Source organism: Caretta caretta, chromosome 27 (genome assembly GCF_965140235.1).
Source record: "Caretta caretta isolate rCarCar2 chromosome 27, rCarCar1.hap1, whole genome shotgun sequence".
NCBI classification, from domain to species: Eukaryota; Metazoa; Chordata; order Testudines; family Cheloniidae; genus Caretta; species Caretta caretta.
This window is the reverse complement of record NC_134232.1, coordinates 12,407,303-12,435,274: the sequence shown is the minus strand read 5'-3', so window position 1 is coordinate 12,435,274 and position 27,972 is coordinate 12,407,303. Positions and strand designations below refer to the sequence as shown.

Below are 27,972 nucleotides of genomic sequence, written 5' to 3'. Positions count from 1 at the left end.
AGCGGCGGCGAAGGGGTCTGATGTCAAGGAAGAAACAGAAGCCTCGGCTTAAAGGAAGCATAGCTCTACGGCTGTTTTTAGCCTTGGCTTGTTGTGCCATTTGCAGCGAAAGGGGATGTCTCAGTGCTTGCCGCTGGCCTGCCCCTGCAAACTGAGCACGGGGCTTTCCAGTGACTGAGTGTGTCCTTCCTGGAGCTCAGAGCGAGGGGAATGGCTAGAGCCTGTTGGACTTGTGGCCCATTGAGCCCATTATTGTCTCTCTCTGGTTAGGACACTGTCCCAGACTCCCCCCATGATTTTGGCAAATTGCTTCATCTGTGCCTCAGTTTCCCTGCGTATAGCATGGGGACAGTGCTACTTCTCCTCCTTCCGCTCTTTAGCTATTTACACGGGGTGGCCCAGATCCTCATCTGTATTTAGGCTCTGAACTTTTGGGGCTGGGGACTCTCTCTCTCTCTGTGTACAAGGGCCTTGCACCTTGGGGCCCTGAGATGAACTGGAGCCTCTGAATGCACCTGGGGCTCTAAGTCAGAGGGGGCCGACGCTGGCTGTGGGGAGCATCAGTGAAACATAATGGCATTGGGGCCAATAGAGGTTGAGCCCTGGGCTGCTACTGACCTTATTCCTCCCCCAAAGCTGTAGTGTCTGAAACCTAGAGGGGGGAACATATGAGGGGGAAGTGCTGAGGGCAGGTGGGTTCCGGAGGAAGGGCAGCTTGCGGGGGGTCCCTTCCCAGCCAGGTATGTGCCCCAAGCGTTGGTCTCTACAGAGACCCCGATGGAGAGGGAGACCATCTTGCGGTAGCTGCTGGTTGTGGCCAGTTGAGTGGTGCATAGGGCAGTCCCTCTGTGCAAGAGCCAGGAGCTATGGGGGACAGGTTCCCCTCTGCCTCGGGCATGTGGAGCCCCTTGTGTGACAGGAGTGGGTGAGTGTCTCTAGGGCACTTTGCTCTATCACCGGTCGGGCGGCCAGCCGGACCGGCCTGTAGCCGGACTCCTGAGGGCGTTATTCAGTTCCCGTGTGGGGTGCGTTCTCCCAGCGGCTGGGCTCGCACACTCAGTGCTAAGGCTTGCAGGTGACACAGAGCTGATCGTTGCTGGCCTAGGAGCTGAGTCAGCAGGACTTTGGGCGGAGTCGGCTTGTGGGGCAATTTTACCACCCATGTGAGAGAGGAGCTGTGCATGTGTCTCTCTCTGACAGTATGGAAATCCCATGAGCTCACAGCTGTACCTAGACCTCAGGGAGGCAGCTGGGCCTAACGACATTACAGAGAGAGACATAAACAGGAAGCCCAGGGAGGTGCTTTGTAGAGGAGGGATCTGTGCAGCTGCAGCTGATCATAATCAGCGTGTTGATCCGGCACCGCACCAGATGCGGCACCTCCCTCTGGCGGATCTCAAAGCACTTGCTGCACATTGGCTGGCCAAGCCTCCCACGTACCCTGGGACTAGAGGGGGGTGATTGTCCCCACCTCGCACAGAGGTGAGTGTGGGGCTAAAGGAGCTAACTCAATTTCAGGTCTTCCTTTAAAAAAACATTGCCGGGATCTTCCACCTGCCTTTGGGGGAAAGGTCAGCATTGCTGTCTAGGAAGCTGAGCACTAGACTCAGAGTACGGCCAGGCCTAAGTGACTTTACCAAGGTCTCACAGAGTCACCGGGGGACCTTGGAATGGAACCCAGGAGTCCTGACTCCTAGTCACCCTACACTTAAGTACTGGATGTTATGTGATCTGGAATTGAACTCCTAGTCTCATGCACTAAGGCCTGGAATATGCCCTGCTCTCACATGCTGGGGAAGTGACTCTGACGTGAGCAATTAGTTAATTAACACAACTCAGCCACTAATAAGGGGAGGACAGGTAAACAAGCTCTGGTGCCATGGGAGAGGCAGTGTGCCCAGTGCCTGGTAAGAGCTGTCTCATATACACAGAATTCTGTATAGCCACATCTGCTGAACTTGTCCTAGAATCCGCCTCTTGCCACAGATCCGTGGCCTGGAATCCCAACTTTAATATTTTTTTAACAAGCATGTTCCTGACTGGAAAGAGAAGCTTCCTGATTTTAATTGCTGGGGCATTTGTCTTCTTGAGTCTGCATGTGGCCTGAGACAATAGCTTAGAGAGGTGTGAACTCTCACATTAATGTCAATGTTCTGTTAACTCTGGAACCTACTGATGGTCATTTAAATCTCAACACTATTAACTGTTTCACTGCTCATCGTTTTAGCAGAAACATCAAGCAGCACAGAGCAGGAAGTTAAGGAGTTTGATTGTGCCTGCAATAAGCAAGTGGACAGAAGGGATCAATTAGATTCTTTCTTTAAGTGAACTCTCAAAAATGCAACAGTTCCCATTTTAACTTCATTTCTGTACTGAACCTTCCTTTGCCTGAGCGCCTTTCAGTGTTCTCATGCGTGTACTGTGTCTGCTCCCACCTGCTCTAGTCAATAAGCTTTAGATACAACACATGAGCCCCTCGCTGCTGCTGCTGACTCATCTCCTCAGAGAAGCTTGAACGTGTGACCCAGCAAACCCAGAAGGCCAGTCCAAAGAACCCACAATGGCTTAAACATCATGCCTGGTTTTTTTCTTTTTTAAATACAATCTCTTGATTTTTGCAGAATTGTGAGCACTGGGGCTGGTAATGTTATTAATCTAGTAGAGAAAGGGAGAAAAAGCCAACAGCTGGGAGCTGAAGTTGGGGGGGATATCAAACTGAAAGGGGACCCACATCTCTACCCGTGAAGGCAATAGGCGATGAACTGCTGAAATAGTTCCTCCAGGGATGTGCTATGGCTTCTTAATGCTTGTATTATGGTAGAATCAGGATGCCCTTTCATAGCCCAGCACCACCCTGCCCTAGAATAGTGGCATGATTTCCAGAGGTAAAAAAGTCCCATCCAAGGGGCACTTAGATTTGAACCAGGAACCTCTTGAGCTGCAGTCATATGTCCTACTGCTGAGCTACCCCCCTTTGTACTGAGGAGGTGCTGTGGTGTCCTACAGAAGGCAGCTAAACCTGCATGCGTCCTTTGCACTTCAGCTCTAGGAGTCCGGGATATGAAAGAGGCACCTTGGCTCAGATCCTCAAAGGTATTTAGGCATCTACCTCACCAAAATACCTTTGAAGCTCTGGGCCCTTGTGTTTTAATTACAGAATTGTGTAGCCACTGGAACCGTGACTAAGTGGTAAAGACCAAAATTCCCTGGTTTCACTCTAGGGCATGCTCCAAACCGTGCCTTCTCTCTGTGCAGGCTCTCTAAGAATCAAACCCTGCCTGCAGATTGCTCTGAGCTGCATTTACCTACACGTGCCGAAGTGGTGGACAGCTGTGTTAGCCATGGGGCTACTGGATCTTTGTAACACTGAGCCGCTTTTCAGCTACCCCTCCCCTGATTAACATAACTACTAGGCCTAACTTATTTGTTCGGACACGCTGCATCTCCTCTGCTCACGCTGCGCCAGACAGTCACTAGGCAACAAGGAGATAGTACTTATTGCCAGCTGGCCTTATGAACAGGTAATGTAAGCGGTAAGGCAATGGGGGAGATGTGGAACCCAGTGGTAGAGCATTTGACTGCAGATCAAGAAATCTCTGGTTCACTCGCAGGTCCTACCTTCTTTTCTTTGCATCCTTTTTTCTGGGAGCAGCTAACATCCCTTTGTGCTGATCGCCACACAAAGAGAAATTGAATTCTGCAGGCTACGATGCCGGTAATCAAATATCAGGCTTCCAGTACTGCCCTGATTGCCTTGGGCGATATAGGAAGCAGTGTGAGGTCTCCCCAATATAGAGACACACGCACACAAAGAGTACAGGAAAGCTGTGCTCGTGCACACACACGCAAAGGGAGAATACAGCAATCACACACACACAGCAATGTGCAAAACTCAAGGGCATTATTGCAGGGAACAGCCAGTGCTTCGAAGCATCAGGTCATGTTATAGCTCAGTGGTTTAACCTGGTGGCTCAGAGCCACCACTGACAAAAGCCAGCCCCCTGAGTGCTGAAGGATCATACATGTTTATTTGAGAGCAGGGATATGTACATGCTATTTACAGAGAATAAATACAGAGCTCTTGTCCTCAGGGAAGGATGCACAGTCACCTCCTCTCTACAGCAAGGGCTTCATGCATCTCCAGTTACTTTTATCCTGCCAGTACTCGAATGCTTTCCTGGAGGGGACAAGAAGGGAGCGATCCAGGGGTCAGAGGGTGACTAGGCTCAGAACAGGAATTTCTGTTCTGCCGTTCTCTGCCCGATACTGGAATTGCACAGCATGCGCTGGGGGTGGGTGGGTTTTATCCCCATTTTAAAGATGGAGAAACTGAGGCCCAAAGTGGGGGTGGAACTCGCCCAAGGAGTCAGTGGAATAGCACCCAGAAAACCTGCAAAATTCCCCTACTCTAACCATCAGACATCATTGCCTCATAGGGAGCAGGATGGAGTTCTGGCTCCCAAGCCCCGTCTCTAATCACTAGACCACACTCTCCTCCCAGAACCTGGGTTCGGACCTAGGAGTCCTGGGTCCCACGCTCCGTCTCTGATCATTATAACCCACTATCCCCTTCAAGTAAAGAGCAGGGGCAATGCATCCAGCATTGCCAGGCATTCACTAATGCCCCTGCACCTCCTGCTGTATTCTGTCCCGGCAGGTCTGATGGCATGAAAGCCCCTATCCTCCTCCTTGTCCCAGAGTCCTGCCCCGGACCAGGCAGGATGTCCACAGTACCTCCAGGCCCTGAGCACACCCGGTGAGCATCTCCCCACACTCACTCTCGGCCAGCAGCTCCGGTCCTGCACACCAGCCCCTCCTGGCAGGGGCAGACCTGGTTGATGCTGAAGGCCAAGCCTCCCTGGGGCACAAAGCAGCTCTCGTCCAAGGCCAGCCTCTTCTTGCAGAGCAGCTCGCCATGATGGCGAGCGCAGCAGGTGGCCACGCCACAGTCTTTGTCCTGGCGGCAGCGGGCACCTGGGGGCAGACAGGGTGTGGGGGGGTGGGAGATAGGTAGGCACGAAGGGGCTTCATCCGTTTCCCCCCCACCCTCCGGGACCCCACACCCTGTCTCTCTTGTTGCTCTCCTTCCCACCCAGCATAGCACCCAGTCCCTCCCCTCTTGTGGGTGTAAGGGCCTCCTCCTCTGCAGTCTGGACCAGCCTCCCACAGAAACCCCACTCCTCTGGGTGCAGGAGCTGGACCCCCTCTCAGCTGTGCCTTGCCCCGCCTCCTAGGGGAGGCACGGGGCGGCGGGGGGGAGGGCGTGGCTGGAGCACCCTGCCCTTAGCTCGTCTCTGTCGCCCAGTGGCCAGGTGTAAATTACAGCAGCTGGGAGGCTGCTCCGCCTTAACGCCAGGGGCCCACGCAGGCCCAGTACTCAGCCTCTGACCAGTAGGCGCTCCTCTACCCCGGCCACGCCTGAAGCCCAGGGATGGGCTGAGGGCGACTCAGGCCCGGAACGCGGCTCCTCTCCATGCCTTACCCTCCTGCCCGCCCAGCACGGGCCTGTGGCACTTGCCAAACATACAGCTCAGGCCCCTGGCGCAGTGGGTGTCGCGGCGACAATACCGCCCCTCCTGGCGCAGGGGAAGGCACAGCTGGAAGTGCTTATCGCAGAAGAGCCCCTGGGTGCAGCGTCGGTCCTGACTACACGGTGTGGCCGCCTGGGGGGAGAGATGATGCAAGGTCAGATGGGAAAGGCGTGTCCCTGTTGCTTCCTTGGCGGAGGAGGCGGGGGCGGGGCTGAGTGGGGAAGCAGCCCCCACAGCTGAGCTCCTATCCCCGCATTTCCCATAGCGATCGCAAAGCCAACCTGGATTCCAAATGTCCCAACGCTAGGGGGTGCTGAGACCTGGCGGGAGGGTTGGTTCAAGGTGTGAGAGAAATAGGGGCAAGGTGTGGACTCAGGCTCAGCAAGGCCCCTGAGTTCCCACCCAACCTGTCAACCCCGAATCAGATTAATTTTTGACCTGTTGGGACATCTTAATTGCAAACCCTTCTGTGAAGAGAAAAGGCCTGGTTAGCTCACGATTTTCCAAAGCCACCAATCATTTTTCGGGGAAGGAGTTGGGGAGGGAGTGGAGGGCAGGCGGATTCAGTTTTTCTCCCCACTGGAGATGCCTTAAAGGTGGTCTCATATTCAGTAAGCACCCAGCCCCTGCAAATCAGGCCAGGCCCCTTGAAGCTGGACACCTAAAATCTTGAGTCACTTTTGGAAATCTTGCCCAGAGATGTCTGGCTGACAAGGATTTTCTAGATCCAGATGCCACACTCCTTGGCCCATCGCTGGAAGGCAGCCGAGGAAAGGCTGAGATGGGACCCCTGGGTTCTCTTCCCAGACTAGCTGCATGAACTTGGCCTTAGTTTCCCTACCTTGAAATTGGGGTTAATAATTCTTCCCTCCCAGGGGCTTGTGAGGGTTAATTAATTTATTTAGCACATGAGTTCTTTGCGGGAGGGACCATGTTTTGTTGTGTTTGCCAAGCACTCAGCATCATATGGACCTGGTCCATTACTGGCACTCTTAGCACAGTCAGAATACTACATAGTCAAAATAATAATTAAGTCCTTGAGAACCTCTGTACTAAGCATATGGGTTAGAGCTGCTCAAAGCCAGCAGGCCACTCCTGACAGAGACAGTTTGTATAAATCACTCCAGAATTTATGGTTTGTTTTAAGCACTTCTGTGTATGAGGCTCTTTCTAACCAAGCCACTGTTAGGAAGTTATAAACGGTGATGTAGGTTTAGTAGAAAAAATAGTTTCACATGAATAGCAATGTTTTCTTGGTTTTCTTTTTTAAAGAATCCGTAAAAACAGGGTGAGGTTTTGTACGGTTTGGATTTAAACGCTGCAATGCTGAGTTAGTGCATGAGAACCAGGAAGTGAAACTTAAACAGAAAACAAAGTGAAACACACCAGCTACACCTGAGCTGTTACTGGCTGAAAATTTTCTGTCTACATTCTTTTTGTAACAAAAAATTGGGTTTTTTTTTTTGATGAAATGAAAATTTTCACAGAAAATAAGTTTACAATGAAATTTGGCATGGGAGGGTTTCTTTGGGGAAAAAACAAAACAAAAAAACAAAATTCCTCTCCCCACCCCCACTAACATTTTTGGTTTTTCAGTGAAAACCTGAACATTTTTGAAGAAAAATTTGAATGAGCATGGACAAAAAATTAGTGTTTGCAGGAATTTTTACAAGGGGGGGAAGCATTTCCCAACTTAGATCTATTTTTGACATTCCTCCTGGGTTAATAACCTGAGGGGCTTCTAATAACACAGCTCAAGAACTGATTTTGAGATATCTAATATATATGTGGCTGTGTCCCCTTAAGGATTAAAACACCCAGCTAGGGAAGCTTTTTACAGTCATTAATTGCTTAAAGCTCACACACCCCTTGTGAGTGTCCATTGATTTTTGAGGCCAGAGAGACCCTCTTTTGCCTGTTTGGATTCATTGGACTTCCTCAAAACAGGCCAGAGAATTCCATACCCCATAAAACACCTGCTCCAGGTGAGGCTCGAACTCACAACCTCAGCATTGCTCAGTCAAGTACTGCTTTATAAGTACTGCGCGCTAACCAATTGCGCCACAGGAGCATCTGCAAATTCATCTTCTCTGCCTCTGAATCGGGATTGTCACAGCAACTGGCGCTGCTCTTTCAAAGCGTGCAACGCTCCTCTGCTCTACCCACAAGGCCAGTGGTTTTGCAAAGTTTTTTTTCATTTGCGGATCCCTAAAAAATTTCAAATGGGGTTGCGATCCCCTTTGGAAATCTTAGACATAGTCTGCGGACCCCCAGGCGGCCACAGGCTGAAAACCACTGCACTAGGCTGTCAAAGGGCATCAAATGTACTGCTGCACTGGCTACGAATTGCCCTTGGGCCAGCTGCCTGGAAGCCAGCAACGCTAACTTCTATACCTCTCCTCACTGTATTTTCCACTGAATGCATCCGATGAAGTGAGCTGTAGCTCACGAAAGCTTATGCTCCAATAAATTGGTTAGTCTCTAAGGTGCCACTAGTACTCCTTTTCTTTTTGCGAATACAGACTAACACGGCTGCTACTCTGAAATCCTTCTATACCATAAATGCATCTGTTTTATAGCAGGGGAAAATGAGGTACAGCAAGATTACAGGGCCTGATTCAGAGCCTGTGCAGTCAATGAAAAGATTCCTGTTAACTTTAAGGGGCTTTGAACAAGGCCCCGATTTGTCATAGGTCATGCAGTAACAGTGAGAGATAGAACCCAAGAGTCCTGGTGCCCCAGGCCTGGTTCTAGCTAATACTGCTCACACCTTCCCATGAGCAGAGAATAGAACCCAAGAATTCTGATTCTTTCCCCCACCCAAAAAAATCCCCTGCTCTAACCACTGGCCGTAAGTACCCCGTATTACACTGCAAAGGCTGGCCTGTTAGAAGCAGGATGCACAAGGAGAAATAGAGACCCCTCCCTGTCTCTGATACTTGGTCCCTGACAGTCAAACCAGGCAGGCTGAAGGCTGCGGGGCAAGTGCCCACCCATCCCTTGCTTACCGTAATTTCCTTGATGTCGGCCAGGGGGCTGGAGCTTTTGGAGAGGGCAGCCTCATCTGGGGCGTGGTAGGGCATAGAGTACATCCATGCCCAGATGTAGCCGTGCGCAGCTGGCAGGGGCCACAGGAGCAAGGAGAGGAGCCAGAGCCTGGCAGGAGATGCCCACATGATGATCTGGCAAATGGTAGGGTGAGGATCTTCCCTTTGGAGTGATAGGAAACCCAGCGCCAGCCCCTGGGTTTATATAGCCCAGAGCCTATCTCAGCCCCTGCTGCTAAAGCTGTTTGACCATCTAATGGGAAGGAGGAGGCAATCAGGGGTTAAAGGATTAGCATAATCACCGGCCTTCCCAAAACAGCCCCCAAAATAAATGAGCCCCCAGCAATCTGGCTCTGGGCTCACTGAGCACACGAGGGGCAGCCCCAGGATCCAGCCAGCTCCAGCACCGCGCCAATGAGCTAGAGTCCAGCTGCTTAATGCTTTCCGAGGGGGATGCGAGTTGCAGGTCTCAATGCAGATCCAGCGTGCCGCGTACAAGGGCTGAGACTGCACAGAGCCAGTGGCTCAGGGGTGCCGTACTGGGGATGCATAGAATGTAGGGCCAGGCAGGCGTATTCTGATGGCATTCTCTCCCTCTGTGTCTGTACAGCACCCAGCACCATGGGGCCCTGATCTCAGTTGGAGCTGCTAGATGCTACCATAATATAGCTAGTAAGTAATAATGGTCATTAACCCATGGTGCTTTGCATAAGAGTCAAGGCTTTGAACACAGGTGTCCTGGCCAAATTCCATCACGTGGGATTATACGAGGGGCACAGACACAGTCACAAAGAAAACACATAAATTTGGGTCAGTAAGTGAAACAGAAACCAAGAATGTCAGTTACACTTCTCTGACCAGAAATATGTTTGGATCCGTCTGTTCCACTACAACCGAAATGTTCCAGCCACAGCATTGTTATTATCAGCTGCCTTATCTGTAGTCTTGGAAGGATTTGATTTCTCCTGGGAAATGTCAATTTCACCGAAGACACTCAAACCAAGGAAGAAAATATTTCCACTGGTGGTAATCAAAATTGACAGATAAGCAAAGTAAGAAAAGAGCCGCTTGAGAACTGATCGGAGGTTGACTTGTGGACAGTTGCTTCCTATATTTGGATGTGTGATATTGACTACTTGTGCTTTAATGGTTATAAAGCTTTGGAATCTCAATGTCTATTGTCATTAAATAATTTTTGTCTCTCCCACCACCCGCTCCAAATTTCCTGCAATTCGTGAAAACTGAAATAGAAAAAAGAATAACAACGATGCTTAAAACGAAACACCGATATGATCTGTCAAAATTATAAAAAAGTAAAAATGGAATTCTGCCAGGCCTGAGTATATCCTGGACTTGTAAAGACAGCTCCATCCCTAAAGAACATACAGGCTAAATAGATGAGGCAGACTGCCCCCATTTCACAGATAGAAGAACTGAGACACAGATTCTCAAAGCTATTTAGGTGCCTAACTCCTAATGATTTCAGTGGGAGCAAGGCACCAAAGTGCCTTGCCTGAGGTCACACAGGGCAGCCTGTTGCAGACAGAGGGATTGAATGCAGATCTTTTGAGGTCTAGCAGGCAAGGCATAGCCATAGAGTCTGGATCTAGGCTTTAGGGATGTTTGGATGCTGGGCCTGGTTTTCTGCTCATTTCCAGTCAGAAGCTGTTTCTATCAGCTTTCCAGCCCAGGGTACTTGGGGGCTAGGCCAGAGGATGGCTTGGCTAGCTCATGACTCTAATAAATCCCAAATCCCGGACAGGGAATTGGGGCTAGTCTTGGCTAGTAGTGGCCGTGGGATGACCAGGGCCTTATCAGGGAAGGGAGTCACTATTAAGGATCTGTCATGGGTCCAGCTGGAGCCCAGGTCCCCGTCCGAGTCTGTATATGCTTCTGTGGTTTGCAGGTACATTACGAGGCACTGTTCATCCCAGTCTGCAAGGCTTTTGTGCAGACCCTGCCAACACCCCCTCAGTAGATCACAGAGAGCAAAGGAAGGATCCTGAGCAGATTCCATGCCTGCCCAGCTTCTCTGCCTGTTAGAAACCATCCCATAGGTGTGCACAGTGCCCTGATACTTTCTGTCCTGTTTTGGGGCACCAGACTGGGCATTGGGACACTTTGGATCTATCCCCAGCTCAGACGGGGAAGGTGATCTAGTGATGGGAACTGGCAGCCAGGACTCCTGGGTTCCCTTTTCATTGATTCACTGTGTGACCTTGAAGGAGTCACTCCCTCGCTCCATGCCTCAGTTTCCTCGTCCTGACGAAACAGGGCTAATGATGCCATAAAGCGCTTTGAGATCCTCTTGGTCTGTGCAGCATGTTATTAGCCCCAGCTCTCTAGACGTGTCCTTTGGGATAGTTTATCCAAGTGCTCCCGACCTGTCACCTCATCCTTCTGACAAACCCTCAGAGTGACATGCTTAGCACTTCCCCTAATGGGTTTGCAAATGAGCGTGTTTGCCTGGCGCTGGGGACCTTATCTTCTGCTCCTCTGGACAAATTGGCCCAGCTGGGGGGCTGAGTGGAATGACCAGCTGTGGGCAAACAAATAAATGCTCTCCTCTGAGAGGATTCCTCAGGAGACAATGCTGTCTCTGCTTCCCTCAATCAAGAAGGTTTAGCAGTGGCTGATTGCCCCACACCCCATCAAGTTTCTGACTCTTTAATATATTTTACAGTAAGTAAAAATACACCCCTAGGCCCCACTGATGTTCTGCTTAGGGGACATGAGGGACAGCTAGGCCTTGTACCAGCTCTCTGCACAGGGGGTAAATTTCATCCACAGCAGCTAGCTAACCAAGAAAATAATGGTTATGGTGGGTCATCTCCTTACCCTCTAGGTTTAATATCCCCAGTCCTGAAGCTTCTATTGCTTCCCTACATAGACCTCACTCAAATTGCACTGTCCAGACTTTCTTCATTTCCTCTCCTTCTTCCTGCTTTTATATCTTCTCCCGCTTGGCAATTCCCCGCCCTCTAGGATAGTTACACCCTTTGGTGATTTGGACTCGTTATGATGTCGCCAGCTAATTAGGTTTGGTTTTAAAATCCCAGCTCCTAGAGTCATGTGATTTAAGTGAAACTCTCAGGCCTGGTCTATACCTAAAACTTAGATCAACCTAGCTACCTTGCTCAGGGCTGTGAAAAATTTCACACCCTGTGTGACATAGTTAAGTTGACCACTGTAGCTTTGCTTTCAAAGTAAGTTTTTGGCCTTCATGGTGGCGGAGGAAAGTGGGAAACATCATGCTGCCAGCTCAGAAACCATCAGTATGCTAAACAGAACCCCAGCTGTGTTACTGTTTGAAATCTCGTAATTTGTAAATTGATCTTGTGATTTTAGCACCTGACTCATGATTTTTGAGGGGGTCGGAATGGACAATGCTGCTGTTATGCTCACTGCCACTTGGTCACGAAAAGCCGGGAATGTCCCGAGTTTAAGGGAGCCTCTCACAGAGCCCCTCCTGGAATGTCGCTGGATCATGCACTTGTGAGAAGCGAAATTAGTGCCTCGCCAGAGGGACTGCCAGCTCTGTGGCCTGCTGGATCCAAAGGGCCACAGCCAAAACACCCTTAGCTCTGGGCCCTTAAGGAAAACAATATGTACTCATTAACTAGCTGCCAGTGTGGGGTAACGTCACTGGGGCCTTTTTTGTCCTGGAGCTTTGTGAGGGGAGCTGTGCGGGTGGGTGGTAGGCCAAGGGTGAGCACCAGGAGACAAAAGCACTGAAGGAAAGGAGACAGAATCAGATTTTTTGTGTGATTGTCTCATTTCCCGTAGAAAGGAGTCCAGAGAATTCTGTGCTCAGTCAGCTGGTCCCATGTTACCCAGCTTAATAAGATGCTCTGCTACCGGTGTGTGGCATAGTACTAGGGTGTCAAGCAAGCTGCCCTGTATTCCTTGCTCTGTCACAGGCCAGCTGCTTGGCCTCAGTTTCCCCGTTTGTAAAACAGGGTGATGTTCCTGCCGTCCTCTTTAAAGTGTTTTGAGATCTGCTGATGAGAGGCTCTTACACAGATCTCTTACAGGGATTACAAATAGCAGGGTCTCCAAAGTATGAAAAGGAGGCCAACTCCTGAGGTGTTGTCAGAGGTTGGCAAGACCAGCACATAGGAGGGCTTCTGTTGAAGTTAGTGGTCCTCCCCAGTTTTGTGGGTGTAAATAAAATGGGATCCAAATCTAGTTTTAGGTTTGAGCTGGCAAATATGCCCCTTCCCCTGGCAGCTCCCCCCAGCGGCACTGGAGCAATATCCACTAAGGGGACTGCTCACTACAGACGGGTGATTCTAAGAAGTCTTTTGAAAACAGACTCTGGCAGCAGAGTCCTGGCATGGGTAACAGGACACCTGGGTTCTATTCTAGGCTCCAGGAAGCAGAGTATCTAGTGCTTAAGGCAGGGGCTGGGCGTCAGGACTCCTGGGTTCTCTCAGCTCTACTCCTGATTTGCTGTGTGTGTTTATAGAGAGTCTTAAATAGCAAATATTTATTTAGCTTCCTAGGGCATTATCACTGATTAGGGCAGTTTCCCTTTATCAGTCTCCAGCTGGGCGTTTGTCCCTGTCACATTTGGTTGAGGTCTCTGCAAAATCCTGGTCCCTGATGCATATCAGCTACAACCAGCCATTTCTCTGTTAGCTCCCAGGGCCCGCACTGTAACCAGCACTTGGGCAGCAGGAAGGTCAGTAGCTCTGACTGCGCTGGGTTGGTACACTCTTCAGATGGGTTAATAATCTCCGCTCCAGAGAGCACATCTGAATCTAACCCCTGTTGGTTCTTTTATCTTGATGACTGCTCGAGGCAGGTTTTCCTCTGCCCCCGACATCTACCATCAGGGGCGGATTTAGGGGCAGGCAACCCAGGCGAGCGCTCGGGCTGGGGGGGTTCTGTTTTTGTGGTTAGCGACAAAAGGTGAAATAGTATGTTTGAAGTCATATGTTTCAGGTGTTCTGCAGGTGGATTCATTTGTCACTAAACTCCTGGAATGTTCTTGACCTTTGTAGAATCTTGTGGAACCTTCCAGACTCTCTAAGAAAGACATTTGCTTCAAACCTTCTAGAACAGCGGTTCTCAAACTTTAGCAACCTGAGGACCCCCATTTAGATTTAAACATTTTCATGGACCTCCAACCCCTCTGCTCAGCCCCAGGCCCCACTCCCCACTCCCACTCCACCCCTTCCCACAAGGTCCCACCCCTGCCACACCTCCGCTCCACCCCTGCCCCACCTCTTTTCCACCTCTTTCTGCCCCCTCCCCCAAGTGCCCCATCCCCGCTCCTCCCCCTCCTTCCCAGCACCTCCTGCACGCCGCTGAACAGCTGTTCCCCGGCATGCAGGAGGCACTGGGAGGGAGGGGGAGGAGATGAGGGAAGGGGAGGAGTTGATCTGCGGGGTCCAAGTACAGGTCGGCAGACCCCAGTTTGAGAAACGCCGTCCTAGAATGTGGTCAGCCACGCCCTTGTGGGTATATCGGGCAGAGCGTTGCCACTCAGTCCGTGAGATATAAGAACAAAGTGAAGTGAAGTGAGAGCCCAGCTGTGATACTGTGAACCTTGTTTCAGTGGGTAAATGTGAAAGTGTACTTGCGTTTTTAAGACTTGAAGAAGAGTGTAAGTAGTGCCTAATAAAGGACATATTTAATGGGCCTCCAGAGATATTTATCGAACCCCTATCTACGCAACAATATAAACTGGAAGGAGGCACCGAAGATGCTCCTCGCCTGGGACGCCATTTGGTGTAGGGCCAGCCCTGTCTACCATTCTGTATGTATGAGGTCTTTTTAAAATGTGATTATCTGGTCTTTTCCAAGCAATCACTAAGGGGCCAGGTGGGACGAGTGATGACATATATTTAAAGGATGTAAGCAATGAGTGGGGGCAAGAAACCACAACTCTTTATGGCCTGGCTTTCCAGTGCTGACGTGAGTCTTTATTTCCTGGCTTTCCGAGGCCATCCTTTGAGGAATGAGGCAGCCCTGGGGACCCTTAGTTCTAAGCTAATGAAATTTTTGGCTGCAAATAACTAGGAACAAAATGAAGTCCCCAGGGAAACTTCCTTAGTCGGATGAATCCGTCGGTGGAATTGTCTCACGAGGAAAGGGGTGGGAACCCCCTTGCTTGGGACAACTAGATTCAAAATCAGCCAGTCTGGTACGAGAAGAACGTGGGCAGAGTTCAGAGGTTGCTTAAGCCAGAGTGATACCTATTCAAGATACAGCTAGTGAAGCTTCCACGGTCTATGTAATTTCTCTGACAGGTTCATTTACCCGCCAGTGAGGAAAATACCAGTGTGGAAAGAGTTAAAGGTCTTGGGTTATTTTCCTCCCTTTGTAAATGCCGTGTTATCAAGTGCTTTACAAAGGAAGTCAGTGGCATTATCCCCATTTTACAGATGGAGAAACTGAGGCACAGAGAGGGAAAGTGACTTGTCTGGGGCCAAAACCCATTTCTCCTGAGCCCAGTGCTCTGTCCACTAGGACACGCTGCCTTTAAGAATCTGATTAATGCTTTGTGCCCTCTCTGAATAGAGGACCTGCTTCCCTTTGGCTTGTGACAGAATGGCCATTACACCCCTGAGTCCAGACTCTGGCTGGGGCCTGGCAACGCCTCTCTTATAGGGGGCACGCCACATACCAAACAGGTTCTGCTCACCCCTTTCAGAACCCCACCAGCCAGCTACCGGTTTCTGGGCTGGGAATATTTCAGCAGCATGTTTTGGTGGCTGCCATGTAACTGATGTCTGTCGGTCCCTGCGGGTTTCACGGCCTGCAGAAGCTGCACCCCAGATGTGGAGCGGGGTGGACGGCTGTCTACAGATAGACTTGCTCTACTTCAACCCAAGGTGATTAGGTTTAATGCAGGAATCTCTGGGGGGAATTCTCCAGCCTGTGCTATGCAGAAGGTCAGACTAGATGATCAGACTAACCCCAGCTGGCCTTCAAAAATGGATAAATCTGCTGCACATCAAGAGTGATGGTGATGTGTAACATCCAACAACCCAGCATTCATGAAAAGGTTTAAAGTCTCCCCCCCCAGGCTGTTGCTGCTTAAAGCTTTGCTATGCAGTCTGAGTCACTCCCTGTGCAAACACTCCCCATAGCACAGCGTCCACCCATTGTGTGGGTGGTTGTTTCAGGAGCTGGCTGTAACACATCACCGATACCCAGTTAAATTAACAGCTGGACTTGTGCAATCCACTCTATAAGGAAATGCTTTCTTCCCTTTAACTCCAGCAGAGGGGGTATAGCTCAGTGGTAGAGCATTTGACTGCAGATCAAGAGGTCCCCGGTTCAAATCCGGGTGCCCCCTCATTTTAAATACTTAACATTTTTTTACACAGGATCCCCACTGGACAGGGCAAATCTTGTAATGGGCAATTATTTTTGTAGTTCCTACAGCATCAATACTGGGCTTAAAATTACCCATCCTATCTCCATTTAACAGGTTTTTTAAAGGGAATCATTTCACTCCATCTAAAGAATTTTGTAAAACCAAAGTGGAGGTGTAGGGGGAGAGAGTCTGTGGAAATGTTTAATCAGTTTCATTTTCTGTCTTTTTCCAGTTCCAGCCCAATGGCAAGAAAGGCAGGGGTTGCTACAGAAAATATATCTCAGTTAGACTCATGTGAGCCTGCAGTTTTCGCTGTAAGTAGAGTCAGGGTCCAACTGCCAGCACTGGGATCCACATGGGTTCTCAGGAATTAGTTCCGTTTTTCTTCTCTGTTTAGTGCCCCCAATGCACTGGGCGCTGTATCCGGCATGGGAGATAAAGACAGCCTGGAACAGAGAGGAAGGGGACTCGGAGCCAGCCCACCCTGTTCCATGCCATGGAGCAGGTGTTTCGGGGAGCTGCAGACAAGATGGGGACAGGGGGCTACCTCCAGAGCAGGATAAAAAACCCAGCTGTCCGGTGACTTTGATGAGGGCAGGGCAGGTAGTTTGAAGGGAGAATGACTGGTGGGCAAGGAAATTCCTGAACTGAAGGGAAGCTGGAGTTGAGTCCAGAGACTTGGCAGGATGAGACTTGGGAAGAAAAGACTCTCTAGGGGCACCAGGAGCTGCAGTGGAACTGAAAGCTCCCTGGTTCAGAGGTGAATGGAGGGAGACCTGGGAGCCTGGACTTCTGGATTGAGTGTGATATTGGAAACCCCAAAATGGAAGGGCTTAGCCTTGACAGTGCCCGTGTATACTAATTCCTAAAGGCTTAATCATGGAACTGTAGGGCTGGAAGGGTCTCTGTGACCTCATCAAACCCAGCCCCCTGTGCTGAGGCAGGACCATGTATACCAAGAGACCATCCCTGGCAGGTGTTTGTCCAACCTGCTCTTAACAACCTCCAGTGATGGGGATTCCACAGCCTCCCTGGGAAGCCTGTTCCAGAGCTTAACCGTAGAGTGAGAGAGTTTTTCTTAATATCTCACCTAAATCTCCCTTGCTGTGGATTAAGCCTGTTATTAGTATATTGAGCCCCAGGAAGGGGGACTTTAGTCTAAGGACTCTGGGCTGTTATTGGGAGCACTAGGTGGAATGCCTGCAGGGCCATTAATGCCTGCAGGGCCTTCCATGCTGTGGCAGGAAGGGTGTCCCCAAAGAAGCATTATGGTCTACAGGCCTCGGCCTGCTCTCTCGGAGTCCAGGGGAGTCTTGCTACTTACTTCTAGAGCAGTGAAGTCAGACCTAGAGAGACACCTAGACTGGAGGTGCATTGGGAGACCCGGGGCCAGTGCCTTGTGGGGCTTGACGTGACAGGGGAGCTGTTCTCGGCCACCTGTCGCAGTGGGGTGAAATACAAGGGAACAGGAGTGGGAACAGGGTGTTCCCCTGTCCCCGCTGGCTGAGTGGAGCAGAGCAATCTGCTTTAGAATGGCACAAGGGTTCTGGCACAATATGTCTCTCAGCCCAGCCCTCCTGGGCAACCCTACAATAACAAATGGGGGTGTGTGGAATCAAAAGCTGGGCAAGACGTAGCAGGGCATCTCGTCCCTAGCCTGGACAGTGCTGGGTTATCCCCTGTTGCCAGCATTTTGCTTGGTCTGATCATAAGTGCCCTATGGGTTGGGGTTCCCACCTTTCCCTGGAGCAAAGACCCCAGCTCCACCCATCTCTGCCAAGAAGCTTTCCCTTATATTCACTCTCAATTGTCCCCTTTTTAAATGCCACCCTCTTATTCCTAGTCCCACCCTTCTTCTGCTTGTTGATTTGCTGGGTGCCTAGGTAGGGCTTATGGGGCCTTGCCAAGCAGGCTGATTCTCTGCTTTGCTGCCAAGCCACAACTCCTGACAGCAGCATTCTCTGAGAATCAGGCCAGGCGGGTTGATCTGGATTCAGGTGCTTCACTTTCGAATGAGCATCTGGGTCTTAGCTCTCTTCTGCCTTCTCCTTTTCCAGCCCCAGGGTAACGTTTTTGCTGGAAAAAGGAACAGTGGCATGATTGCCGCTCATGTTTAATATACAGTAGCGCCGAGAGGCCAACTGAAATCAGGGCTCCCAGAGTAAGAGACAGCCCTGAAGAGCTCACAGTAAAAGGCTGTGCTAAGGAAGGAGGTTTTGGTTTCTATTTCTTGGGAATGGGAATGGAAGAGGGGAAGGGGGGAATAGGGAAGTGGGGTGTGGAATATATTGCATGAAACACAACCAAAATAAATGAAGAATGATTCTTTATTTCCCTTCATGCCACCAGGGGGCAGCAGGACAATGTGAATGCCAGAAGCCAGGAGCCATGTAGGCTGGGTTGCAGAGTGCGGACTCTGCCTTGCCAGGGTGTCAGCGAATTGTAAAGCATGAGGCCAGGACGCTGCTTCCAAGAGCAGAAGGGAGATTGCAAGAAAAGGGGTCAGGCCAGGCCTGAGGAGCAAAGCAAACACTTCCTTCAGTTCTTCCTGGAGCCCTAACTGCTGCAATGACTGATGACTGACCACCCCCCAGGCTGAGCCAGGTGTCATTCTGTGCAGATTCTCTCCCCACGCTGTCGCTGACGACCTGGGGCTGGTGTCACAGTCAGTGACCCTTCAAGATCTGGGTCCCTCCGGGCCCTCATGTGGGGCTGGGACGGGGCAGGGCTCTCCTCTTCCTTCCCTGGTACACTGGCACCCCCACCTCCGTGGGCAGGCTTGGGGGGGGGGGGGGCACATCCCAGCGACGATGGCCTCTTTGGCCTGACATTACCAAGCAGGGCAGTGGGGCTGGCTCAGGGCCTTGGGCAGCCCAGCCTGTGGTCCTGGGCTGATAGACTCTGAGCATCTGTGCCAGAACGCTGCTCGGAGAATCAGTGAGGCAGGCAGCGGCTTGGCCGTGTGTGTGTGTATGTGTGTGTGTGTGTTGGGGGGAGTGTCCCCATGGAGTTATTCAGCAGGGGGCTGGCTGCGCCGCTGGCCAAGCTGATTGTGTGCAATGGTTGCCTGTGTCCGTAAGCAGGGTCCAGACAGGGAAGGTGGGGCGGGTGTGATGCTGTGCTGCCAGGCAATTGGGATGGGAGCTAAATCCTGGGCTCACAAGTTTAACTGCTCAAGAACTAAAATAATGGCAAGGATGGGAGAGGGAAACAAGGGGGCAAAAGGTGGGTGGATTGGCACCGCTGTGTCCCCAAAACTAACAAGAAGAACCAGAACTCCAGTTCCAAATGCTTCTGAAGCCTAGGGAGAGAGGGGTCAGATCTGGATCTCAACCTCCTGGCGATGCCCTCCTGAACTGAACCCAGGTCCAGCCCTGCCTGCCCTCCCTTTCAGTTGCGGATACTAGCAAGCCCCCTTGCCGGTGACATGACAGAATGGCTCAGATTGAAGGTATTCTTCATCTGCCTTTTAAAAAAGGAATTGATTTATGGCCAAAGCAAATTAAAAGGGAGCGTCTGATGGTGCAAATGGCTTGCATGTGCCCTCTTGCTGACTGCAGGCCAGACAGGTTTCTGGGTCAGGGGGGAGCTAATGGCAGGCACGTGCTGGCTGAGTCAGGGATTTCCCTGCACCTCTCCTGGGGGGCTGTACAACCCTCCTGAATTCCCCCCCCATGGTCAGTTAGTTACACAGTGTTGCTACTTTAGTCATTTTCCAACCCCTCTGTAAATTTGAACCACCTCTAGTTTCAATTTCTGGGGAAGTCCTTGCCTGGGTCAGAGTTAGTTCCAGGTAATCCAGCTCTGTCATCAGAGCCCCATGCATGGAAGAGCAGCCAGGGATGGGTAGGGAGCCTCTCAGGCCCTCTAGGGAGTCATCTGGGAGGAGGAGGATGGGCTGATGGGAGCATTAGACTTGTGGATACCCAGGTTTGCTTCCTGTCAGTATGTCCCAGATCCAGGGAGCTCCAATTCCACTTTCAGTGGGGGTTGTCTGAACATGCCCATTGAACCAGGAGTAGTGAACGCCTGAGGTCACTCCATAAACAGCCAGATCTGGAGCAAGTCACTGTGCCTTGGTACCTCAGTTTCCCCAGTCATGGCCAAAAGCAGAAAAGGCTGTGGGTTGGGATTGAGGAGCATCAGGAGGGGGGTGGAGGGCCAGGGAGCCCAGGGCTGGAATAGGGGGGAGCTGCAGGTGGAGCTGCTGAAGCAGTAGGTGTGTCTGGGGAGAGGGGGGCAGCTTGCTGGCCTCTGGCCATGCTCTGCCCAACTCCACCCAGCTCCCTTAGCCTTTGGTGTTCCACAGGTGAGTATAAATTCACCCCACCTCTGAACCAGGGGCTTCAACCCTGCTGCTGGCTTGGCTGAAAGAGAATTAATTCCCTCCAGAGCTGGAATCCTCTCCTGGGGGAAGGGGGCAGGCGTGGGTGGAGGGTGTCAGCTGGACTGGATCATTACTTCTTTTGATCAAGGCACTGGGAGTTTGGGCTTGGCCCAATCCACCTGAGACAGGGCCGGGTTATTAATTATCCTCATCAGTTGCTGCACTGGTTCTGAGGTTGCTCATCTGCCATGTGGTTCTACCCATTCATCTTCTTTCTTTAGCCTGTCAGAGTCTCTCTCTCCCCAAGCTTTCGCGCTGCTGGGTTTGCTGCCTGTCCCACAGAGCTGGCGCTATGGGTTGGGGCGTCAGGCTGCCTCAGCGTCACAGTCTGGGCCTCAATCTTCAGGATGTGGTGTGCTCTGGGGAATCTGGATGGCTGGGCCCTGCTCGGGTGCCCCAAGGGGTGCTGACCAGTCAGCCTCACCTCAGTCCCTGGAAAAATCATGGAGCAGGTCCTCAAGGAATCCATTTTGAAGCACTTGGAGGAGAGGAAGGTGATCAGGAACAGTCAACATGGTTCACCAAGGGCAAGTCATGCCTGACCAACCTGTTTGCCTTCTATGATGAGATAACTGGCTCTGTGGATATGGGGAAAGTGGTGGATATGATATATCTTGACTTTAGCAAAGCTTTTGATACGGTCTCCGTCAGTATTCTGCCAGCAAGTTAAAAAAGTATGGATTGGATGAATGGACTGTAAGGTGGATAGAAAGCTGGCTAGATCATCGGGCTCAACGGGTAGTGATCAATGGCTCAATGTCTAGCTGGGACAAGCTAGAGTGCCCCAGGGGTCTGTCCTGGGGCCAGTTTTGTTCAACATCTTCATGAATGATCTGGATGATGGGATGGATTGCACCCTCAGCAAGTTTGCGGACGACACTAAACTGGGGGGAGAGGTAGATACACTGGAGGATAGGGATAGGGTCCAGAGTGACCTGGACAAATTGGAGGATTGGGCCAAAAGAAATCTGATGAGGTTCAACAAGGACCACAAAAATGATTAGGGGGCTGGGGCACATGACTTACGAGGAGAGGCTGAGGGAACTGAGGTTATTTAGTCTGCAGAGGAGAAGAGTAAGCAGGGATTTGATAGCAGCCTTCAACTACCTGAAGGCGGGGTTCCAAAGAGGATGGAGCGAGGGTGTTCTCAGTGGTGGCAAATGACAGAACAAGGAGCAATGGTCTCAAGTTGCAGTGTGGGAGATCTAGGTTGGATATTAGGAAAAACTATTTCACTAGGAATGTGGTGAAGCACTGGAATGGGTTACCTAGGGAGGTGGTGGAATCTCCATCCTTAGAGGTTTTTAAGGTCAGGCTTGACAAAGCCCTGGCTGGGATGATTTAGTTGGGGATTGGTTCTGCTTTGAGCAGGGGGTTGGACTAGATGACCTCCTGAGGTCTCTTCCAACCCTGATATTCTATGATTCTATGATCATTTTCAGATCAGATCCCCCAGGGGCATATTCTGCCTGCCACTCATGGGGTCATGTTGCCACTTGTAAATTCCATTCCAGGCTCTGGAGGAAATTCCCAGGAGCTTTCCTGAGTGAGAGCTCCCTGCAGGAGGAGAGGGCTGGGGTATAGGAGCTGGGTAGCAAGTAGTGCCAGCCCTTGGAAAGGAAAAGCCTCTGCGCTGAATGGAACTGACCTCCCCATTAGCAGTGACCCACCGTTCCAAACTGGGGCTTGTCCTCAGAGCTCTGGAGATCTCAGCCATGACTCTGCTCCAAGATGTGGTGGGGGGGTTGCTGTCCCTGGGGACCAGGAGAGAGATCCCATCCTAACCTACCCAGGGGGGCCCCCGCAGTGAGCCATTTGCACATGCCTGTGTATGGTGCCAAGCCCTGAATGGAGAGGTGGTCTCAGGGATGGGGGCTGCAGGGTTGGGGGCAGGGGGGATCAGCCGTTCAAGCTGGGCAGCAGATGATTCATCTAGCACAATGAGGGGGTGTCTGTCTGACACGGCTGATCCCCACCTCTGCCTGAATTCAGGTTAACAGAGGCCTTCTGACCCTGCCCAGCTTGAACGAGAGTGGGCAGGGAGGAGCAGTGTCCCTACTACCTTTCCTTTCCCTTTGGAGCCAGGCAGGGTTTGTAGCTGAACCTGGTTCTCCCCATGTTCTGTGCAGGAGCGTCCAGCTGATGGAACAGATCACAGATGTTTGCTAGGGGTGGGGGGGTTTTCCGCTGCCTGGCTCCCAAGGGGCAGCACGACAGTCTGTCGCATTATCAGCCAGTGCTTTGTTCCTGCTGGTGCTGCTCTGAAACCCTCTGTCTGGATCAGAAGCATCCAACTTGCCCACAAAGGGTCTGGCTGTCTCCCCAGAGCGCTCCCTCCTGCCTGCAAATCTCCCCGGGGGGAAAGGAGCAGGCAACTGCTTTGTTTTCACCATCCCTGCCAGTGTAAAAGCACCCTGGTGTCTGGTTTGTTCTCCAGCTGAGGGAAATATCAAACACCATTGCTTCCAATGACACCCCACCCCCCCAGCCGTGGGAAGTTGGCTTATTACCTATCATTTGTTATACAACTGGGGAAGCTGAGGCAGGGAGAGGAGAGGCAGGGACTTAGTGGTAGTACTGGGACTCGATGCCAATAGTCCTGACTCACAGGCCCCCCCTTGCTCTAACCCACTAGATCCTACTCCCCTGCCAGAGCCGGCAGAGAACCCAGGAGTCCTGGCTCCTAGCTCCCGCTCTAACCCACTAGACCCCATGCCCTGACCAGAGCTGGAGACAAATCTCTGGAGTCCTGACTCCCAGCACCCCACACCCATTAGACCCCACTCCCCTCCTTGAGCCAGGGATAGAAGCCAGGAATCCTGGCTCCCAGCCTGTCCCCCAACCACTAGAGCCCCTGCCCTGTTCAGCCCTGGGAACAGAACCCAGGCGCCCTGCTGAGGAAAGGGAGGGGCAGAGAATTGCCAGAGGCGGCACAGGGATGCGGGGCAGAGGCGGGGGGAGCTGGGGCAGGAGGGGTCTGACCCCATCTCTTGCTCTCTACCCCCCCCCAGCCATGGCACCCACACGCCAGCAGGGGGCACGAGCGCTCGGTCTCCCCGGCTCAGTGTCTCTCACACGAGCTGCAGCGCCGGGCGGCTCGTGTCCCCACGCTGGGCGAACCCAGCCTGCGTCCCGTCCCCACTCCCCGCCTTGGGGTGGTCCGCGGGGGCGCTGCGCTGCTGAGCCGCAGGACTGGTCGCTGCTCGCCCGATCCCAGCGCTGCTGAGCCTGGGCGGCCGGAGAGGAGCCGGGGCTGGGGCTGGGGCTGGGGGGGAAGAGGCGCCCCGGAGCCCGCGCCTGCCCCCCAAGATGCGATGGGGGGTCCTCCTGCTGCTCGCCCTGCTGCGCGAGGCCGCGGGGGAAGCTCGCGGCAGGCTGGAGGCAGGTACGGCGTGGAAGGGGCAGAGTGCCCCGGCCTGCGTGGAAGTGGACGGGCAGGGCACGAGTGCCTGTGCAAATGCGCGTGAGCGGGCACACGAGGGAAGGCGTGTGTGGCTGAGCGCGAGCTACCCGGGGGCGAGGGGTGCAGGGAAGGGAGAGCGCCGCCACGGGTGCCCCTGAGCGTGGGTGGAGGCGAATGTACCCGCGTGGGACTTGGCAGGCGGGGTGTGCACACAAGGGACGCTGTGCGCAAATGGCGGGGGTACAGGTGCCCCGCGCGTGGCGGCGGGGCTGGGGGTACAGGTGCCCCGCGCATGGCAGGGAGGGTGCATGCACAATCGTGGGCACGTTTGTGCATTTCCCCCTGTGGCATCTCCACGGCTCCCTTTGGACACGCTCCCCAGCGCTCCCCCGAGCCAGCCGGGGGTCTGCAGTGCACTGGCCGCTGTGGAGGCGGGCATCCGCCCCTGCTGGGCCACTTGAGGCAGGGCTTGCAGCTCCGGGCGTCCGCAGAGGCCCCCAGCTCAGGGCGAGAGAGGAGGCTGCTGGCTGCCTTGGGGGTTCCCACGCAGCCCCCGGAGCAGTCTGCTGTAAACTAGAGAGAAGCCAGCTGTCTGATGTAGGGTGCATGGAAGGTTGCAGAGAGGGACCCAGGAGTGACTGCAATTTGCCTTGGGATGTGTAAGTCTAGGGGGCTGGAGTCTCCCCCTGAGCAGATCCTACTCCCGCCTCTTGACCTGGAAAGCAGCTGCATTCCTGTGCTGGCACGACCTCCCCCCCGCCCCCCCTCACTCCACTGAGCTGTACTAGGGCTGGAGGGGATGGCTAAGTGGGCACAGTCTCAGGTGTGAAGTGACCAGACTGCCTGCTGTCTCAAGCTTCGCTCAGAGCTCGCCTGCTGTTCTGCTGTGCACTGCTTGGATTCCACCCCAGAGGTGGCTGCATTTCCGTGGGCCCTGTCTGTCTAACCTGTTGATGGCGTGCCAAGTGCTGTGAGTTAGAAGGCAGCAGTCTATAAAGCTCTGCCATTGTTAGTACAGAGGGATGGGTGGGGGATGCTGGGTTCAAAGGGACCAAGCAGCCCAAAGGGTGCAAAACAGCTGTCAGCAGGTGTGTAACGTGTTAATGCTCCTGCTTTGGAATTTGGGGCCAGGCCTTCTCCTCCCCCCCACCCCTGGGGCACTCGGGATCCCTTCCTGCTGGCCAGCTCAGCCCAGCAACCTTGGCTTGGGTTTATGTTTCGAACACCAGACTCTTCCCAGTTCCTTTCATTCCTCCAGCTGTGGAGTGAGGGGGTCTCAGAAAGCCTGGTGGGGGGAAGGGGTACTCTGTTGGCTGGGCCTTGGATTTCCTTGGGCTGCCCCTAGAGGGACTGAGGGCATTTTGGGGGATGCTGGATGGGTGGCTGGGGGGACAGGAGTTGCAAATGGAGAGGGAGAACATTTCCCCTCTAGGCTGCAGGTCTGAAGCCAGCCCAACAAGCTAAAAGAATTGCACCTGCTGGAGGTAGCAGGAGATGAGTTTGGCAGGTCTCAGGCCAGTTCTTAGCAGGCAGGTCCCCATAGAACAGTTGGCTCCCTCACTGGAAAGACCTGGAGGGATTGGGGAGGTTTCAAGGCAGGTGGTCCCTCCAGGGTCGGTTTGACGGGAAGCTTGCCCGGTTGTTACCTGGAATAGGATGTTTATTTAGTCTAGGAGAGAAGGCTGAGAAGGGACCTGATAAGTCTTCTAGTAAGTAAAATATTGTTACAAAGAGGACGGTGGTCATTTGTTCTCCATGGCCACCAAGGGCAGGACAGAAAGGAATCTGCTTAGTTTGCAACCAGGGAGATTCAGGTTAGATATCAGGACAACTTTCTAACTCGATAGTGAAGCACAGGATCAGGTGACCTAGGGAAGTTGGAGAATCCTGATCCTTGTCTGGCCCTTTAAGTGTGGTCTCAGAATGCCGGGCAGCATGGAGGAATACGCTGCATCAAGCCAGCCTTGGATGTTTGGCTCAGACAGCTCTGTGTCTTGGCCCAGCCTCCCACCACTTCCTGGCATGAAGTTATTAGCAGAGACTGGTTATGAAAGAGGCAGCGCTGACAGAATCTGTGCTGTGGTCTCGACAGTGCCGGCTTTTCCTGTTTATACAGAGGGACCATTCTTAGGCTGGGAGAGAACTGGAATTGGGGAGGGAGGGATGTAGGGGGGGATGGCGTGACCAGCAACTTGGACAGTAGACACCCTGGTTTTGCATGGTGTTTCCACAGTGAGAGAGAGCCAAAGGGCTGGGAAGATGATCTCGGCTTGAGTCCAAGCATAGGAAACAGGTGGCCGTGGGTTCTCGAGCAGACACTGTGATCTGTTGGGTTCTAGATCATGCTCCATGCTGGAGAACGGCTCATAGGCTCCAAGGGCTGACAGGAATTGTGGGAATGGGAGTGGGGTATCAGATGGTGTAGCATGGATCTTGTGAGACATGGTGCAGGTTCTAGAGCACGGGTTCCAGAGCGCACAGGTAAGGAGTAACGTGCTGGAAGGAGGGCAGCAAGGAGATCATGGCTGATCGCAGCAGGAAGGGCCCTCTGCACTCAGAGAGGGCAAAATTGTGGGTCAAAGTGGGGGAACACGGAGAGGAGAAGCGGGGTGAATGGACAGACAAGATCCCACCCATGACTGAAGGAACAGAAAAAGTGGCTGAATACCACGGTGATGAGCATACAGGACTGTGCCCAGAGACACTGGATGTATTCAGTGTAACTTCGCTACAGGACGGGGTCTAGGGGCCAGGTCCTCACTGATGTAAGTCACCAGGGCTGCATCTGTTTACAGCAGCTCAGGGGCTGGCCTTATCTCCGTGGGGGTGGCCGGCCCAGGGAGACGTGGGGTTGATCACCAGCTCGTAGGGTTGGGGGAGCCAGCAGTGTGTGAGTGAAGCTTGGGATCCAACCCAGAGCATCTCCTCCTCCCTCACTGGTAGCAGCTAAGACCCAGGGCCCTGCTGCATGGGGGACCTGGTTAACTGCCAGCATCTCTCAGGCATCAGCCAGGAGGCTGGGACGTAGACACCTGACCCAGCATTCAGGCAGCGTCGCGGTGGATAGACCTACCTCATCCCCACAGACCTTCAGCCCAGTTAGAGACAGTCAATAAGACATGTCCTGACAGGCTGATAGTTAGGGACCCTCCATAAACACATCTGTGTTCCCAAGGGCTGCTGCTTGCCCACCACCTCCCTTGGGGAAGGGCACAGACACTCCAGCTGGCAAAAGCAGACAGAGCCCACTCCTCCCCAGGGTGGAATCTTGGCATGAAGGAAATGTAAGCCATGCTTAATTTGTAATGAAAGAGGTGCCAGGGCACAAGCCATTTTTTTACATTCATAACTGATGCAGGAAGCCCAGAGGTGCCGGGGCTATGAACTGCCAAGCTGTGAGGTGCCAGGGCTCAGCCCCAGCACAAATTAAGCACTGGATGTAAGTGGTAAATTTGGGGGAAATCCGGCCGTGGGTCGGCCCACTGGGGTGTTAGCCTGGCAGGTGGCATGGCTCCAGACGGCAGGCTCAGAGGTGAATTGCACACGCAGAGGGGTGGGGGGAGGATCAGACCCCCACACTGCTGACCAACTGGAAGAGTCACAGGACACCACTGCCCCCGGCCCACCCCAGCTCCTGGGGGCTGGGCCAGCTCCTCTGCTGGTGTGAACAGGCACCACCCCATTTGAAGTGGATGGAGCAGCACTGATTGATGACATCCGAGGCTGGGGGCTCTCCCAGGTCACGCTCTTGTCTCGCTCTGAGAGTTCTCCGGCCAGAGCAGAAGAAGCCGGTCAGCGCTAAGGGGCAACAGCAGGGCTGTGTCTGGAGGGGGAGCTGCGCACACAGTTGTCAGTCTAATATCCTGAGGCCCCCCTGCTTCCCCATGCATCAGGAGCTGGGGGGAGGGGGGGGCTGGGCAAGCCCCTGCGGGTCTGTGGTGGAGGTGTCAGTTTGACGGATGGGGAAGCTGTTTGAAGGAATCCAGAGCTGGATGCTGAAGAGTAAACATGGTGCAGCATGGGGAACATGATCCAGGGGCAAGGTTTGGTGGGGGAGTCAGGTACCGCCCTTTGCCATGTGGGACAGACTGTGCACCACAGCCCGGTCCCAGAGGGGCCCTGATGGAGGCAGGGGGTGCCCACTGCTACGTGGCATTGGATTGTGTGCAGCATCTTGGTTAAGGGTTCGGGGGCCGAAGCTCAATGGTCAGAGGCATTTCCTGGGAGCAGTGAAAGCCTGGTATCCTGGCCAGATTCCCATTGTGTGAGCCTAG

General features: G+C 52.8%; 2 protein-coding genes and 2 non-coding genes across 7 annotated transcripts in view; 2 read left to right on the top strand and 2 right to left on the bottom strand.

The window, feature by feature from the left end:
* Positions 1-4,061: 4,061 nt before the first annotated feature.
* Positions 4,062-8,614, bottom strand: LOC142070166 (dickkopf-related protein 2-like). The gene is made up of 4 exons (XM_075123523.1): positions 8,540-8,614; positions 5,483-5,663; positions 4,779-4,974; positions 4,062-4,177 (listed from the first exon to the last, which is right to left on the bottom strand). The coding sequence occupies exons 1-4, from the start codon at positions 8,612-8,614 to the stop codon at positions 4,117-4,119; spliced, it is 513 nt and encodes a 170-aa protein (XP_074979624.1). The 3' UTR covers positions 4,062-4,116.
* On the bottom strand, positions 7,509-7,602 carry TRNAI-UAU (transfer RNA isoleucine (anticodon UAU)). Its single transcript has 2 exons — positions 7,565-7,602; positions 7,509-7,544 (listed from the first exon to the last, which is right to left on the bottom strand). It is a non-coding gene; the product is annotated as a tRNA-Ile (tRNA).
* A 7,201-nt stretch (positions 8,615-15,815) lies between the features above and the next one.
* On the top strand, positions 15,816-15,887 carry TRNAC-GCA (transfer RNA cysteine (anticodon GCA)). The gene has a single exon. It is a non-coding gene; the product is annotated as a tRNA-Cys (tRNA).
* A 7,490-nt stretch (positions 15,888-23,377) lies between these two features.
* PLXDC1 (plexin domain containing 1) overlaps positions 23,378-27,972 on the top strand; it is a 50,498-nt gene continuing 45,903 nt past the window's right edge. The window contains exon 1 of one of the 4 annotated variants that reach the window (XM_048830477.2): positions 23,378-23,680. In XM_048830477.2, the coding sequence (XP_048686434.2) occupies positions 23,605-23,680 (76 nt within the window). In that variant the 5' untranslated portion in view covers positions 23,378-23,604. Of the gene's footprint in view, positions 23,681-24,603; positions 24,669-27,972 lie in introns of those variants that run through there. The other 3 variants (XM_048830476.2, XM_048830475.2, XM_075123617.1) reach the window with 3 other exon arrangements.

Bases quoted from the DNA above. Each gene is read 5' to 3' on its own strand.
- LOC142070166 (XM_075123523.1), bottom strand. From the start codon at position 8,614: ATGCCCTACCACGCCCCAGATGAGGCTGCCCTCTCCAAAAGCTCCAGC. The intron at 5,664-8,539 runs GTAAGCAAGGGA...CTCTCCCCCCAG, and splicing joins CCGACATCAAGGAAATTACG to GCGGCCACACCGTGTAGTCA. The intron at 4,178-4,778 runs GTGAGTGTGGGG...TGTCCCCTCCAG, and splicing joins ACCGGAGCTGCTGGCCGAGA to GAAAGCATTCGAGTACTGGC.